The sequence below is a fragment of the Mastigoproctus giganteus genome, chromosome 10 (genome assembly GCF_048544385.1).
Source record: "Mastigoproctus giganteus isolate SK-2022 chromosome 10, ASM4854438v1, whole genome shotgun sequence".
Classification (NCBI taxonomy): domain Eukaryota; kingdom Metazoa; phylum Arthropoda; class Arachnida; order Uropygi; family Thelyphonidae; genus Mastigoproctus; species Mastigoproctus giganteus.
In genome coordinates, this window is record NC_143584.1 from 121,212,833 (window position 1) to 121,227,752 (window position 14,920).

General features: G+C 38.7%; 1 protein-coding gene across 1 annotated transcript in view; it reads right to left on the bottom strand.

The window, feature by feature from the left end:
* Positions 1-322: 322 nt before the first annotated feature.
* Positions 323-14,920, bottom strand: part of LOC150079260 (uncharacterized) — a 316,981-nt gene continuing 302,383 nt past the window's right edge. The window contains exon 5 of the mRNA XM_090383765.1: positions 323-3,365. Coding sequence (XP_090239891.1) covers positions 818-2,983 — 2,166 coding nt within the window. The 5' untranslated portion in view covers positions 2,984-3,365 and the 3' untranslated portion in view covers positions 323-817. The remainder of the gene's footprint in view (positions 3,366-14,920) is intronic.

Sequence of the window (14,920 nt, forward strand, 5' to 3'; positions counted from 1 at the left end):
CGAGAGTTCAGAAATAAATACACAAGGGGTGGTCCTGTGGACGCGTTTACAACTTTGTTTCTTTATTGATAGGTGTGTGTTTGTTAGAGCGTGTAAGTCGCAAGTGTATTGAATGGCCAAACTAGACTGATAACAATTATGCCTAATAAACTTAATATCTTTCATAAACCTATAAACATGAAGTACTACAACACACTAGTACACATTAAATCATTTATACAGTTTTAAACTTTTGTAATGAGAACAAAAAAACTACATAAAATAAAGAGCTCATTTGAATACATTCAAAAACTTACAAAACAAACAAAATGTAAGTTAAATTAAGTAACTCCTCTGTTGCAATTGTGCTGCAGAAAGAACAGAGTTGAAATGTCTTCTTAAGTCTGCTACTGAGCGAATAGTTCGTTACGAAAGGCATGATGCATGTATTTGTACCGAAACTGGTTCTTTGGGAGGGTAGAAATTCACACGGGAGAAGGGCGGGACTGAAAGACCATGAGTTGAGACATGATGAGCAAATCAAAAGTATACAGATCGAGTCTTGACGCTGTAGCACGCCACAGATCAGTGGTGTAACTGGAGACTCCACTTTGTGTCTCTGGAGAACTGACGAGGGATTTACGTGGATGGGGTGGGTGAAGAAGGTTTTGCAGTTCACTGGTTTTTCATTTTGATGTATTTCCAGAGTGGCCTTGGGACCTTTCCCCCAACGGTTGGCGGACGTGACAGAGCAACCTCTCACAGGCAAGCGTTTGATGAACGCTCAGTTCTCGCGGTTTGACTAGCATCACTAACTGAGGTCATGGATTGCCACTCTTCACTCCGTGCCGATTATCGGCGTCTCCTGGAAAGGACTTGTTATCGCGTTACCGCCGTTTGAAGTTTCTTTGTCTTCTGGTATGGGGACTCCCCTGCTGCCGTTTTCTTGTATTCCATTAGGCAAGTCCCGCTTTCGATTTAGAGACATCATCACTTCGTATGCCAGTGCTTTCTGCTGAATCAATTTCGTCTCTCCATTTCGGATTGGCGGTAGATCAGCAGTTCCACTAACCACTTCTCGTGTAGATTCAGGGCTCTTTGATTCCTTGCAGAGTGTGGGTGGAGAAGTAAACGATCCGGATTGGAGCCTCTGTTTTTTCGCAGCAGGTTCGTCACTTTCATTGTTATTCTCGGGTTGCCCTTCGATCTCTCCATTTTCGCTCTGAACGCTCCGAGGACTGGTGTGATGTGACGACCCAGGTTCACACTTCGGATACATTTCGGGAGCATCGAAATCTCCAGGATCAACGATCTCTTGGTCGGCAGTAGGACTGCTGTTGGTGACCTTTCCGATAAAGTTTCTTATTTCGTCGAAGTAAGCAGCTTCGTCTTTTTCCTCGGCATCAGCTCCCTTTGGGGAATCATCAAGGATGGTCGGTCCATCAGACTCGTGTTTCTTCAAGTGTCGGTCTAAGTTCGTTTGCTGACCAAAGCAGCGGTCACAGAGTGGACATTTAAATGGTTTCTCCTTATTGTGGATATTCCTAACATGCCGCTGGAGGTTAGATGAGATGCTGAACGAACGCTCACAGTATTTACACTTGTAAGGTTGCTCTCCCGTGTGGGTTCGGAGATGCCGAGTTAAATTGGCTGAACGAGGGAATATTTTACCACAGAACTTGCAAGAATATCGCTCTTTCGCTTTGTTCAGATGCGGCGAGAGCATCTCGTGCATTGGCTTACCCACTTTCTCCATGTGGGCACGCATGAATTCGAAAGGCGGATTGGTGCCCAGGAGGGGGCTCAGAAAAGGATACCGGGGAGGGAATGGAGTCATCAGTCTGTCGGGAGTGCCGAAGAGGTTGAACGGTGGCTTCTCCTGTTGCATTCTGTACATGGACTCCAGAAACATGGGATGGATGGGCCTGGGGTAGGCCATCGGCACCTTCGATGGAGAAGGTGGTGGTGCTGCTGTTACCGCTACTGTTGTTTCAAGTTTTGGTTCTGGAACTGGCGGATCAGGTGGCGGAAGAGGCTTTTCTTTTTCCTTCTCTCCCCTTTCCTTTTCTCCAAATACGTGAGTTTTGTGAGGATTTTCTTCTGGTGCGGGTGCTTTCTTGTAAGATAGTCTTAAGTCTAGGGGCTGATCCTCGGATTTCACTTCTTCCCTGACTTTTGATTGAAATTCTGGAGAATCTTCTGGTGGAATCCTATTCTTGTTCCGGGACAGGTCAAAGGGCATGTCCATTTCTGCAGAGCAGTTGACTGATAATGGTCTTAGTAGACCGCTAGATGACATTACAGGAGCTACAGAGGCAGGTTCGGGACAAACAGCACCCTGCTTTGGAGAATTCTGCCTTTGGTTCGTAAACATGATGGTAGCAGGGGGATCGACGTGATGGTGTAAGGAAGAGTTAGGAGAAGTACCAAGGGAAAGAACAGTGTCACCTTCTGACTCTGCTTCGCTGAACGACGATATGTCTTCTCCAGTATCGGAAGTCACTTCTTCGGATGCCTCTGATTCAGATCCTTCTGAGTTTGGCTTCTCCGTTTTCACCAAGTAGTCCGACTCCTGTTTGGAGGAGGATGCGGACGCATTCGGAGAGAGAAACTGATTAAGTAAAGCTTGTTTTTGATGTTCCTGACTGGAGACCGTTGACTGCACGAGTAGTGACGTATCGGGGATTAAAGGTGGAGGTGCAGGAAGGCTTGCTCCTGAGAATAGAGGATAACCGAAGAGTGATGGGGGATAGAACGGAAAACCAGGCCGAGGGTAAAAGATGAGAGGATTCGATGGAGGAGCTATACTCATAGGCACGGCTTTTTCTGGGTCGTAAGTAGAAGGGGGAGCTGTAGTCACAGGGAAATTGGACACAGAATTTAGGGTAGAACTTGCTGTAGCCGTTCCTTCACAGAAGCGTTTATGTTTGGAAAGCGATGTCACTGCCGAAAACGCTTGTCCACACTTGTGACACTTTATCTGCATACGACACGTCGCGTGCATGCGTTTGTGCCGACACAGGTTGGAAAACTGGGTGTAAGCCTTGAAACACACCTCGCACCTGAAAGGTTTTACACTACTGTGAATGTGGGTGTGCTGTTTTAGGCCACTAGAGGTCGCAAATGTCTTTCCACACTCGGGACAGGCGTGAGACCGTGCTCCTATATGCTGAGATCTGATGTGCCTCTGAAGATTACTGGGATCGGTGAAGACCTTTTTGCAATTCTCACACACGTAGCGACGCGATTCGTCATGCGCTACCTGGTGACGGATTAGGTTACTCTTCCAGTTGAAGACTTTGGAGCACTGGCTGCACTTGTATTCTCTTTCGCCGCCACCGCTACTGTCTTCAGAAAATTGGCTGCAGCCGAGAGATTCGTGGGGCCTGTTAAAAAAAAAAAAAAAAAAAAAAAAATCATCAGTAAGTTTTCATTACCAGTAGTTACAATATAGATTAATAAAGACACTGATGAACATTGAAACTGACTCATATAAAAGGTGTGTGTGTGTGTGTGTGTTAAGCGCCAGAATAACTAAGGCTATGAGGCGTCAATATACTGTGCCTTTAAACCTAGGGTTTTTGAGAGGAAAAAAGCCATGCAACCTTTGACTGAGACCGACTTATTCAGCCATGGACAAGATTCGAACTCAGACCTTTTCCATTCGGTGTGGGAGGACGGCGATTACACTTATTGTGTTACCCTTGAAGCCTCATTTAAAAGAACTGAAATTGATCTGTTTGAAAATTTTCACATTGCTATTCAAATGTAAATTCTTAAACGACTAGTTTTTTTTTAATGTTAGTGTAGGTGTGAGCTTGCTAAAGACGTCTGACAGTGGTTAGTGCAAGAAAAGGCAAAGTGGGATTATACTAAGAGAGTAACACCGCGTTTGGCTCGTCGTCAGATACATTATGTACACCTGAACAGATTTGAGTTGGTATAGATTACTGCATTGTCTGAAGCGTCCTGATCAACATAACAAATTACTGCTTAGGTGCACTTCGCTGTAAGACTGATAGAAAGTTATTAGCATCAATGGTTCCAAGGAGATACCTATGCCTGTCGCCAAAATTTTAAAAAAGTAAGATCAGCAAGAAATAATCGACAAATCCATCGATTAGCTATATTTATTATGTTTAGAAAGCGATTAGCTACACATATTTCTGCCTATTAGTGAAGGGATCGATGGCCAGACATTATACTAATACCATCCTTCCTAAGACCCCTATTTCTGCCAGGCATCAATTCTGTTTCGGACACCGCACTCTAGGAATAAATGCCGGCACGATTCCTGTACAAATATCCCGAGTGTCTTCAGGATCCTCTTCCAGCATGTTTGGGGCATGAATTTGAGTATACAGTACTACCCTCCACGCCTGTGTCAGTCGAAACTGTCGCCCGGAGCAGAAGAACAGTGGCGCAATATGGCCAAAGTAGCTCTTACGCCAAAAAAACCCAACAACAACAACATAAGAACAGTAAGCGTGGAGAGATGTCCCAGGGATGGCATATACCGTCAATTTTACTCGCTATTGCTGCATAAAGCAATAGCGAGTAAACATGTCTATGCCTTTGTCACTGCCGAAGGGGGGGGGGAGGCGATATGCAATATTACTCTTAATCTGGAAGTAAATTAGTCCATTTGACTTACAAATAGAAATTTTTTCCTTCCCTAAATGGATTCTTGTTTTATATCATTATTTCTACTCTTCCAAGGTGGGCAAATTTTTAATGACGAGCAGTATCTCTCTCAAGATTAGATCAACAGCGGAAAGAAATTAATACTAGTTATAAATAATAAATAAATTTTCTGCTTATACTCCGGGACGGCCACATAAAGTTAAAGGAGTGCACAACCAGAAACTGCAAAAATATTACTTTATTTTGTAATATCAATGGATTTGAATACGCGACGTGTATAACTCTGTATGTGCAATTAACCTCTTGGACACGGCTGCCTATCATGTAACTGATATTAATCAACAAATAGGAAAATTAATAAAACAGTTCTGCACAGAACAACTTTCTGCTTTCGAATTTTTTTGCTGATCCACTTATTGGATGGGTTTGGACTTAAAGAAGCGGACGTTTGCATATATTATATTAGGTAGCTCCAGAGATTTAAAGAGTCGCTTAATTTTGCTTCAGGATATTAACCGTAGCTGCAATTCTCTTCAATGGTTATAAAGAATGAAAAAGGCGTACGAGACGTCAGCAATAACATTTCTTAGCGAGAGGACGTCAGTGGCTACTGAAGTGATACGAAATCTAAGGTGGCATGAAGAAATTGATTAACGAGAAATCTGCAGGTTTTTGTTCAAGACAAAGACAAGGCGAGAGAAAGTAACGTCGCAGTTCTATTACAACTTGAAAACATCGAAGGCTAAGTGGAAGGATGGGAAGAATTGGGTTATTGGACCTAGTTTTCGTGGGATAATTTGCGTGCTGGTTTGGAGACAACAATAGTAACCATTATAGCGTGCACGGTTTCTTGAAAACGATCATTTAAAATGTTTCAAAGAGATTCTAGTGTAGTGATGCACATAATGCTACTTTGTCTACGGAAAGGTTGAGAGGTTGCAATAAGAAACGTAATAACTGAGTTTTCTTCAAAAATTACCGTTTTCACGAACTGCAAAAGCATGTCGTCATGGATCGCTAATGCTGGATTAGCTCGCCCCAGTCGGAAGTGTGTCAAAGGGGTTAGAAATAGCTGTCGCTACGGGGACAACCATCTGTTTGTTAAAGTTTCTTCGCCACTTTTCGTGCCCTACATCACGTTAGCTAAGGCATGTCACGAGGCGACGTAAACGTTTAATACCAGGTATAGGGATAACCTATATTTCCAGGGGACTAATTACGCTTATTCCCCTTCATTACAACTGATAACTGTCTTGGTCCGCTTAAAGACATGGCCATGTCTAAGACTTCTTTGTATAAGCTTTCTATCACCTGCTAAAATGGGCTTCATTTTTGACTAGATTCTCACTTTAAAGCGTTAGACTTACATGATCCACCCGTTACATGTACTTGTAGAACAACTTCCCACTACTTCTTGCAAGTCCGTATATTTGAGATTGATTGAATAGATTTGAACTTTCTTCCCTTTTTTGAAAGCTACATTAAATTTTCCTTCAGCTTTTACGAAACATTTTGGATTAAGAGAATCGCCAATTTCGCCTTACGCTGATTGACACCGATTTCTTTTATGAAAGTATATTTATTTTACCCAACTTATTTAAGCATTCATTAATTATATCTAAATAATTATTTATTCCAAAATGTGTTTTAAGTTTTCGGTTCTAAAATGAAGTATCTCTTGTTTTTACATATAATCTTTAAACTTCAGTTAAATCACTAAAATGTTAATAATTTCTATTAGATTTTATTTTTCACTTACAAATAAAGGGAGAAAGCCACCGAGGTAGCCTTGCAGTAATGCTAGTTTGCCATATGTTGGCTCCATAGAAGTAACCTCACTGCTGTCGATTACGTGACAAGTCATCCAAAATACAGCTTCTAAGTCTGAAGCCTCATCGGGTTCTAAACACGTTTAACTCAATTCCTGCTAAATTGAAAGTCTGTGAACTTCAGCTGCACAAAATTTTATGGGCTTTTCCCATGCGGAAGAAACACACCTTACAAGCAGAAGTGAGCCTCCATAATCATTACTGAATTTGATGTCCCTATTTCAAGACTAATTCATGATTTACGGTAAGTGAACTTAGAACATCTGACCTTAGTTAAGGATAAACGAAAATTCCGTGTCCCCGTACACTCCCAGATAGGCGAGGATGAATACTTCACGGCAAAGGCGAATACTTCAAAGAGGGGGAGTGAAGAGTACAATAAATTACACTAAGTTGCTATTTTATTTTTCTCTTTCGCCTTCAAATATTTCTGAGAAACAATATTTTAAACGGGTTAATATTTATCCCGAGTTAATAACAAAACTGCATGTTATAGATCTATAACATGCAGTTTTGAGTTAGCTAATGTTAACATACTAAGAATTCTCCTCAACCGTACCTGCTTCAAACTGGATTTAAGTTTTTTTTCTTCTTCTCGGCTTTACTGTTTATTACAGTCCCCTCAAAGATTTCCATATGCAGAAACCGGAAGTAATTAATCACTTCCGGTTTCTGTATTATTCGAAATACAGTATTAATTTGTTATTATATGAATCATTCATGTAAAATTTAAATTCACTTGAGTTCCGTCGATTCCTTATGGATGTCGCGATTCCCATGAAAAATCTGCTGTAACTCGATTTCCACTTAAATTTCGAGTTTTTTTTTTTTTTTTTTTTTTGCAAGACATCGTGCAGCTGACTGCTCTGAATTGTAACTCAACCCATGATTCGTCCATATGAACTTCATATGCGCTAATTGAATTTACTCTGAAGTGCAGTTGGTTTCGTGGGATGAAAATTTAGTTTTCAAATCCCAAATTTCTCTTTCAAACAGTCACCGCCTTCTGATTCAAATCGACAAGCTTAGGGAACCAGATGATACAATCTATAAAAGGTTCTACCTGTCATGAAAGAAATTTTAACTCAGATTCAGTTCTACAAAGCACGCACGAGTGGATTAGTACAAATCTATTGAGATATGCACTGATTATTCGCTATTCATGTATCAATGGCAGCCTGATGATCTTATCGAGGCTGTTTGTTTTCTTAAACACGGCGCATTCTTGAGGACTTGGCAGTTGCGCTTCCAATTTAACAGAGAAGACACTAGACGAGGAGTCAAAAATCACCATTTTTGAACTGGCACTGTGAATATTACTAATTTATGAAGTAGTCAATGCAAGCGAATAATTTTAACTGTCTGCGTTCAAAGCACATAATAGCAGATTGGTCGTTGTTTAGCACCTCCCAGTTTATTCATCCATTGTTTAGGCACAGTCAACACACCTGTTTCGTTCCTTCCTCCATAATTCAGTGCTGACCATCTTTGTTACATGCACTTTTTGTTTTGGGCTTTTTCTACTTCATTCTTTGTCGTCCTATTGCTTCGATGTCCCCCTTGTATTCCTTTCTTCTCTTGTGAAACGTCTTTTGGCCTATGAGTTATAGAATATATCAGCTACCGAAAAAGACAATTTGTCACGTTCTTTATTTCTTCTAGTAACTGTGTTCGCTAATAAATATGAAACTGCCAACGGGGACTAGTACGCAGGTAATTACCGATGAATCCTCTAACACATGATGGACAAACACTTGCTCATGTGACGTCAAAATGAATAGCAAGGACCTCTTACTGGTCATTATCTATTCTGTACATACATTGGAGATGGCTTCTGTTTTTTGTGTTCTATTTTCTGAGCAAATGGGAGTTGCTCACCGAACATTTTTCTACTAGCCGCTTATTTTACGTAATTGTTCGAAGTTGTTGTGTGTGTGGGGGGGATTTCCTTAACATCGCGTGCACTTTATCCTCTTTTGCGATTATCCCGTAGGTAATGTCCTGGCAGGTATTTTACGCATTGTATTCAACATAGCGTGATAGAAATCGAGGGGAAGCCAATGATGAAATCCCGACCACGAGACAATTTGATGATACACGCGACCTAACGTGAGCATGCGTCTCTAGGAAATCTGTGGTGGCAAGAAGAAAGCTGACATTTGTCTTGGGAGGCGGACAAGGTAACGCAGTCGTAAGTACCAAATGCTAAACCATGGCGATAACAACAGAAATACAGAGGTTATTAGTGGGATTTATTTGGCAACAGAATTAAATACAAGATGTGTTTCTTTTTTCAGATTTAAGTTTCATTTGGCGAGTCAATGAGATATAACTATAAACGAGATGTTTCACGTTTTCACTTTAAGCCATCAGAAAGATCGGTTGCGATTTAATTCTTAATTACTTAATCGTTTTAATCGTGCCATACGTTGCTGTTTTGATAAATTGAGGGCTTTCTGCGTTCTCTTTGCCGATTGAAACACGCACAGATACTAAGAGCAGACACATTTTAATAGGTACTACTCAATTAGTATACATAGAACGTCTGAAGAATAAACTTATAGATTATAAAGTATGGTGTTAATTTGGACGAAAACCCTTCAAACATCAATGGCATATGATTACTTGTCACTTTGATTGTTACTGAATTCAAAAATTAACATATGTTGGGTTATATTTCTCATATATATCAATCGGCAATCTTTATACGTATACTACTAAATCCTAATAGTATAAGAAAAATAAGTAAATATCCAAAAACATAATAAAGTAAAATAAAAAATATATCCCATAGCGACTGTATTTTCCGATTTTCCACATCAAGTACATAACCTTATAGGTAGCTCTTAAGTTATATAAGTGGTAGATATATTATGGCTGTAATAATTGCGCGTATCCTTCTGTCGGTTTACTCTTTTCTGGACGAAAAACTATGCAACCCTCGCCTGAAATCGATCAACTGAGCCAATTTGTTTAAAAGCCCATCAAAATCTTAGCTTCGCTGAAGGGGTTCGAACTCAGGCTTTTTAGAAGGGCTGTGATCGTAATCACTGTGCTATACGCGAGTGTTTCTCATTTACTAGGGCGAATTAAACTAGCCACATAGCAGTATTGGTTATTAATAATCCTACTTTTTTTTTTTCTTTCCTGAAGCAGAATCTCAAAATGACTTTGGGCTTAAATTTCATTCATATGTCTAGTTCATAAATTATCAAAACATTATCAAAATAAAAAAAGTAAGGCAAATATTTGTCTCGGCGGAGAGGGTTTAGAATGTACGTATTATCTGAGGTAACTTTTTTTGTCCATTAGTGAGTACATTGTATATATTGTCTATGGTGGCACCTAGACAAATGTCCATTTCCACCCTACATTCTGTATTAAATGGAATCCAAAAATCAGGCCACTCTTCCACTATGGGGGAAAACACCCACATGGGATGTTTGCCGACGGGGAACCAGGCGGCAAACATTACTATTTTACTAACTGTGTATCAAGCACAATACCATTTGGAGCCATCAACATCATCCCCTGGTTGTCCACACCAAGAGAGAAAAAAATATATATAATAAATAAGATAGTATGAATCAGAGCTGTAATACTCAATATGTTCTACGTTGATAATAATATTAGTAAATTAATAAGAGGAGTTTACCTCAATATAGTAACGTGGAACACTTCCGTATGATACCCTCCAGAAATTAAAACGGAAAAAACGCAAAAATCGACAACTTACCGGTCCATTAAAGTAAAATATAAATAATTAAAGTAAAATATAAATAATTAAATAATCAATTTAACACAATTCAAAGTCAATTCAAAACAATTAAAATTCAAATTAACGCAATTAAAAGAATAACGAAAATATTCAAAACGATCTTCCTTCCTGAAGCTGACAATGCTTTTCGACCGACTGTCGTGATCACAGGAATGAAAATCACCGAATCAGGCTAAACCTGCAACTTAAATAGTGATTATGTGTCTTCGCGCATGCGCGTAAAGGTCCACGCATCGGAGATCAAATATGGCCGCCGAATATTAACAGAATTCTCGTGTAATTTAATTTCAATGGTTTCTGCAATTAATAGTCGCGTATAATTACGTTGAACGTTAAGTATTTTGGCCTCGTTAAATAAAAAAGTATGTTTTTCGTTAATGGCATGAAAGGCTAATTCTGACGCTGCTGAACGAGAAGCACGAACTGAGGCTTCGTGTTGATTTACACGGATATTAAGAGAAAACCGCGTCGAACCCTGATAAGACGAGTCGCAATCACCGCAAGAAATGTTGTATACTAGATCATTAATTTGTGTTGCGAACGCGGAAAGAACCGAGCGATTGTTCAGTATAGTGTGTAACTTCCGTATAGGCCTAGCTATAATTTTAAATTCGGTATCTTTAAAGAATCTGTTAAGCTGTTTGTGCCACTGTTCAACGTATGGGACAGAAATAAAGTATTTTTTGATATTACTATTGTTGATTGGTGCAGTATTTTGTATCCTATCCTTAGCTTGTACCCTAATTCGATTTATTGTGTTAATGGGATAACCCCTGTTCAAGAATCTGCTAGTTAATATTTGTATTTCTGAGTCCAAAGCAGAATACGACGGATTCTGCTTTGGACTCAGAAATACAAATATTAACTAGCAGATTCTTGAACAGGGGTTATCCCATTAACACAATAAATCGAATTAGGGTACAAGCTAAGGATAGGATACAAAATACTGCACCAATCAACAATAGTAATATCAAAAAATACTTTATTTCTGTCCCATACGTTGAACAGTGGCACAAACAGCTTAACAGATTCTTTAAAGATACCGAATTTAAAATTATAGCTAGGCCTATACGGAAGTTACACACTATACTGAACAATCGCTCGGTTCTTTCCGCGTTCGCAACACAAATTAATGATCTAGTATACAACATTTCTTGCGGTGATTGCGACTCGTCTTATCAGGGTTCGACGCGGTTTTCTCTTAATATCCGTGTAAATCAACACGAAGCCTCAGTTCGTGCTTCTCGTTCAGCAGCGTCAGAATTAGCCTTTCATGCCATTAACGAAAAACATACTTTTTTATTTAACGAGGCCAAAATACTTAACGTTCAACGTAATTATACGCGACTATTAATTGCAGAAACCATTGAAATTAAATTACACGAGAATTCTGTTAATATTCGGCGGCCATATTTGATCTCCGATGCGTGGACCTTTACGCGCATGCGCGAAGACACATAATCACTATTTAAGTTGCAGGTTTAGCCTGATTCGGTGATTTTCATTCCTGTGATCACGACAGTCGGTCGAAAAGCATTGTCAGCTTCAGGAAGGAAGATCGTTTTGAATATTTTCGTTATTCTTTTAATTGCGTTAATTTGAATTTTAATTGTTTTGAATTGACTTTGAATTGTGTTAAATTGATTATTTAATTATTTATATTTTACTTTAATTATTTATATTTTACTTTAATGGACCGGTAAGTTGTCGATTTTTGCGTTTTTTCCGTTTTAATTTCTGGAGGGTATCATACGGAAGTGTTCCACGTTACTATATTGAGGTAAACTCCTCTTATTAATTTACTAATATTATTATCAACGTAGAACATATTGAGTATTACAGCTCTGATTCATACTATCTAATTAATTTCCAAACTCTTATTGACTATTTCATTCACTTCCTGTCTCTCCAGTAGTATACAATCGATACACACAATTATGGGAGATTTTTTGAATGGCTTGGTACAAAATTACATTAAATCTACACTAAGGTACTCGGCCCAAAGTTACCATATTTCTTTCCTAAAATATTGCCTTCAAAACAACATCGTTCCGAAGTTTGCCAGGGTGAATTTAAATCAAAAAATTTCAGGCATAAAACAACTATCACTGGCGACATCACGTAATATTGTTAAGCTTGCCTTAAAATCTCGATATTCGGATAAACAAAAATACCTTTCCCAGGTTAGGAAGCTTCGCGATAAATTAAAAAATTATCTACATCCGAACGATTGGTCTGTATTGAAGACCTCCATAGATTTGCGACGGGAAGCACAAGCCTCAGAGATAAAAAACAGACACGTTAATAAGTTGCAAACATTATCGAATAGTTCAAGACACGTTCATGCGAATTCTAACACATTGTCGCGAGCTTGCGACCAAGTTCACACGAGTTGGGTGACATCCCCCCCACAGACACATAACGCACTACCACAGAATATGTCGGCTAGTTCACGAACACCCCCTCACCCAGTATCCAATGAACCGACATATCAACAGGTTACAAATCTTTCCTCGTGGACACTATCGCAGGACCAGATTTCACTTTTATCCAAAGGATTAAATTATAATTTACCACCTCGAAAGCTGCCAAAAAAACAATGCGTAATTGATATTGAATTTGGACTTCGTAGTGTTCCACAAAAAGATGTATTTATTCAACAAGTTAACCAAGTAGTGAATAACATAAAAGAAACGCGACTTCCTAAATTGAATACACATGACAGTTCAGCTTTACGAGAACTTCGAGAAAATAAGGACATTATTATACAGAGGGCAGATAAAGGAGACACAGTGGTAATACTAGATAAACATGATTATATTAATAAGTTAGATTCAGTTGTGTCTGATACCTCCACTTATCGTGAAGTGGACCCGACACTGTTTACCAATTTGGTAAATCAATACAATAAAACATTAACCACATATCGTAAAAACGACTACATTACTATGGTTCAGTTGAAGGAATTGAAGTCCAGAACATACAATATTCCTGCACTTTTTGGTCAGGTAAAATTACACAAGCCTGGATTTCCGATTCGACCTATTGTTTCCTACAGGAACTCGGCATTTTCAGCCTTAGCCACATATGTATATAACATTATAAAACCTTTTAGACGGGTTATACAATTTGGGATTAAAAATTACGATACATTATTTAATAATCTTAAAGACTGTAGACTCGGCGACAATGACAATTTATTCTCATTAGATGTTACCTCATTATATACGAATGTAAACGTTGAATACACATTAGATATTATTTGGGATATGTTAAATAAAAACTCGACACCGATTAATTATACGAAGCTGCCTATTAAGGAAATTTTTCACTTAATTAAACTATTAGTTGAGGCTAACTACATCACCTTTCGAGACAAGGTGTACAAACAAATTTTTGGATTACCAATGGGTTTGAGCCTGAGTGGCTTAATGTCAGAGATCTATCTCTCAACGATTGAGCAGATACATTTGACACCTTTTCGTCCCCGTATCACATACTATGGGAGGTATTTAGACGATGTTCTAGTTATTACCGATAGTAGTACTATCCAAGACATTTTACATTCGTTTAATAATATTCATTCTAGACTCAAATTTACATTGGAAAGGGAAGATACGGATACTAAATCATTAAACTTTCTAAATTTCACGCTTACCCGGGACTCGAACAAAATACAATTTAGCATCTATCGAAAACCCACAAACACCGGTATGCTTCTACATTATAATAGCTACCACCCGTTCACCTACAAAAGATCGATTATCTTTAATCAATTTCTAAATGCCTATAAATATTCAACGACGGATTCTGCTTTGGACTCAGAAATACAAATATTAACTAGCAGATTCTTGAACAGGGGTTATCCCATTAACACAATAAATCGAATTAGGGTACAAGCTAAGGATAGGATACAAAATACTGCACCAATCAACAATAGTAATATCAAAAAATACTTTATTTCTGTCCCATACGTTGAACAGTGGCACAAACAGCTTAACAGATTCTTTAAAGATACCGAATTTAAAATTATAGCTAGGCCTATACGGAAGTTACACACTATACTGAACAATCGCTCGGTTCTTTCCGCGTTCGCAACACAAATTAATGATCTAGTATACAACATTTCTTGCGGTGATTGCGACTCGTCTTATCAGGGTTCGACGCGGTTTTCTCTTAATATCCGTGTAAATCAACACGAAGCCTCAGTTCGTGCTTCTCGTTCAGCAGCGTCAGAATTAGCCTTTCATGCCATTAACGAAAAACATACTTTTTTATTTAACGAGGCCAAAATACTTAACGTTCAACGTAATTATACGCGACTATTAATTGCAGAAACCATTGAAATTAAATTACACGAGAATTCTGTTAATATTCGGCGGCCATATTTGATCTCCGATGCGTGGACCTTTACGCGCATGCGCGAAGACACATAATCACTATTTAAGTTGCAGGTTTAGCCTGATTCGGTGATTTTCATTCCTGTGATCACGACAGTCGGTCGAAAAGCATTGTCAGCTTCAGGAAGGAAGATCGTTTTGAATATTTTCGTTATTCTTTTAATTGCGTTAATTTGAATTTTAATTGTTTTGAATTGACTTTGAATTGTGTTAAATTGATTATTTAATTATTTATATTTTACTTTAATTATTTATATTTTACTTTAATGGACCGGTAAGTTGTCGATTTT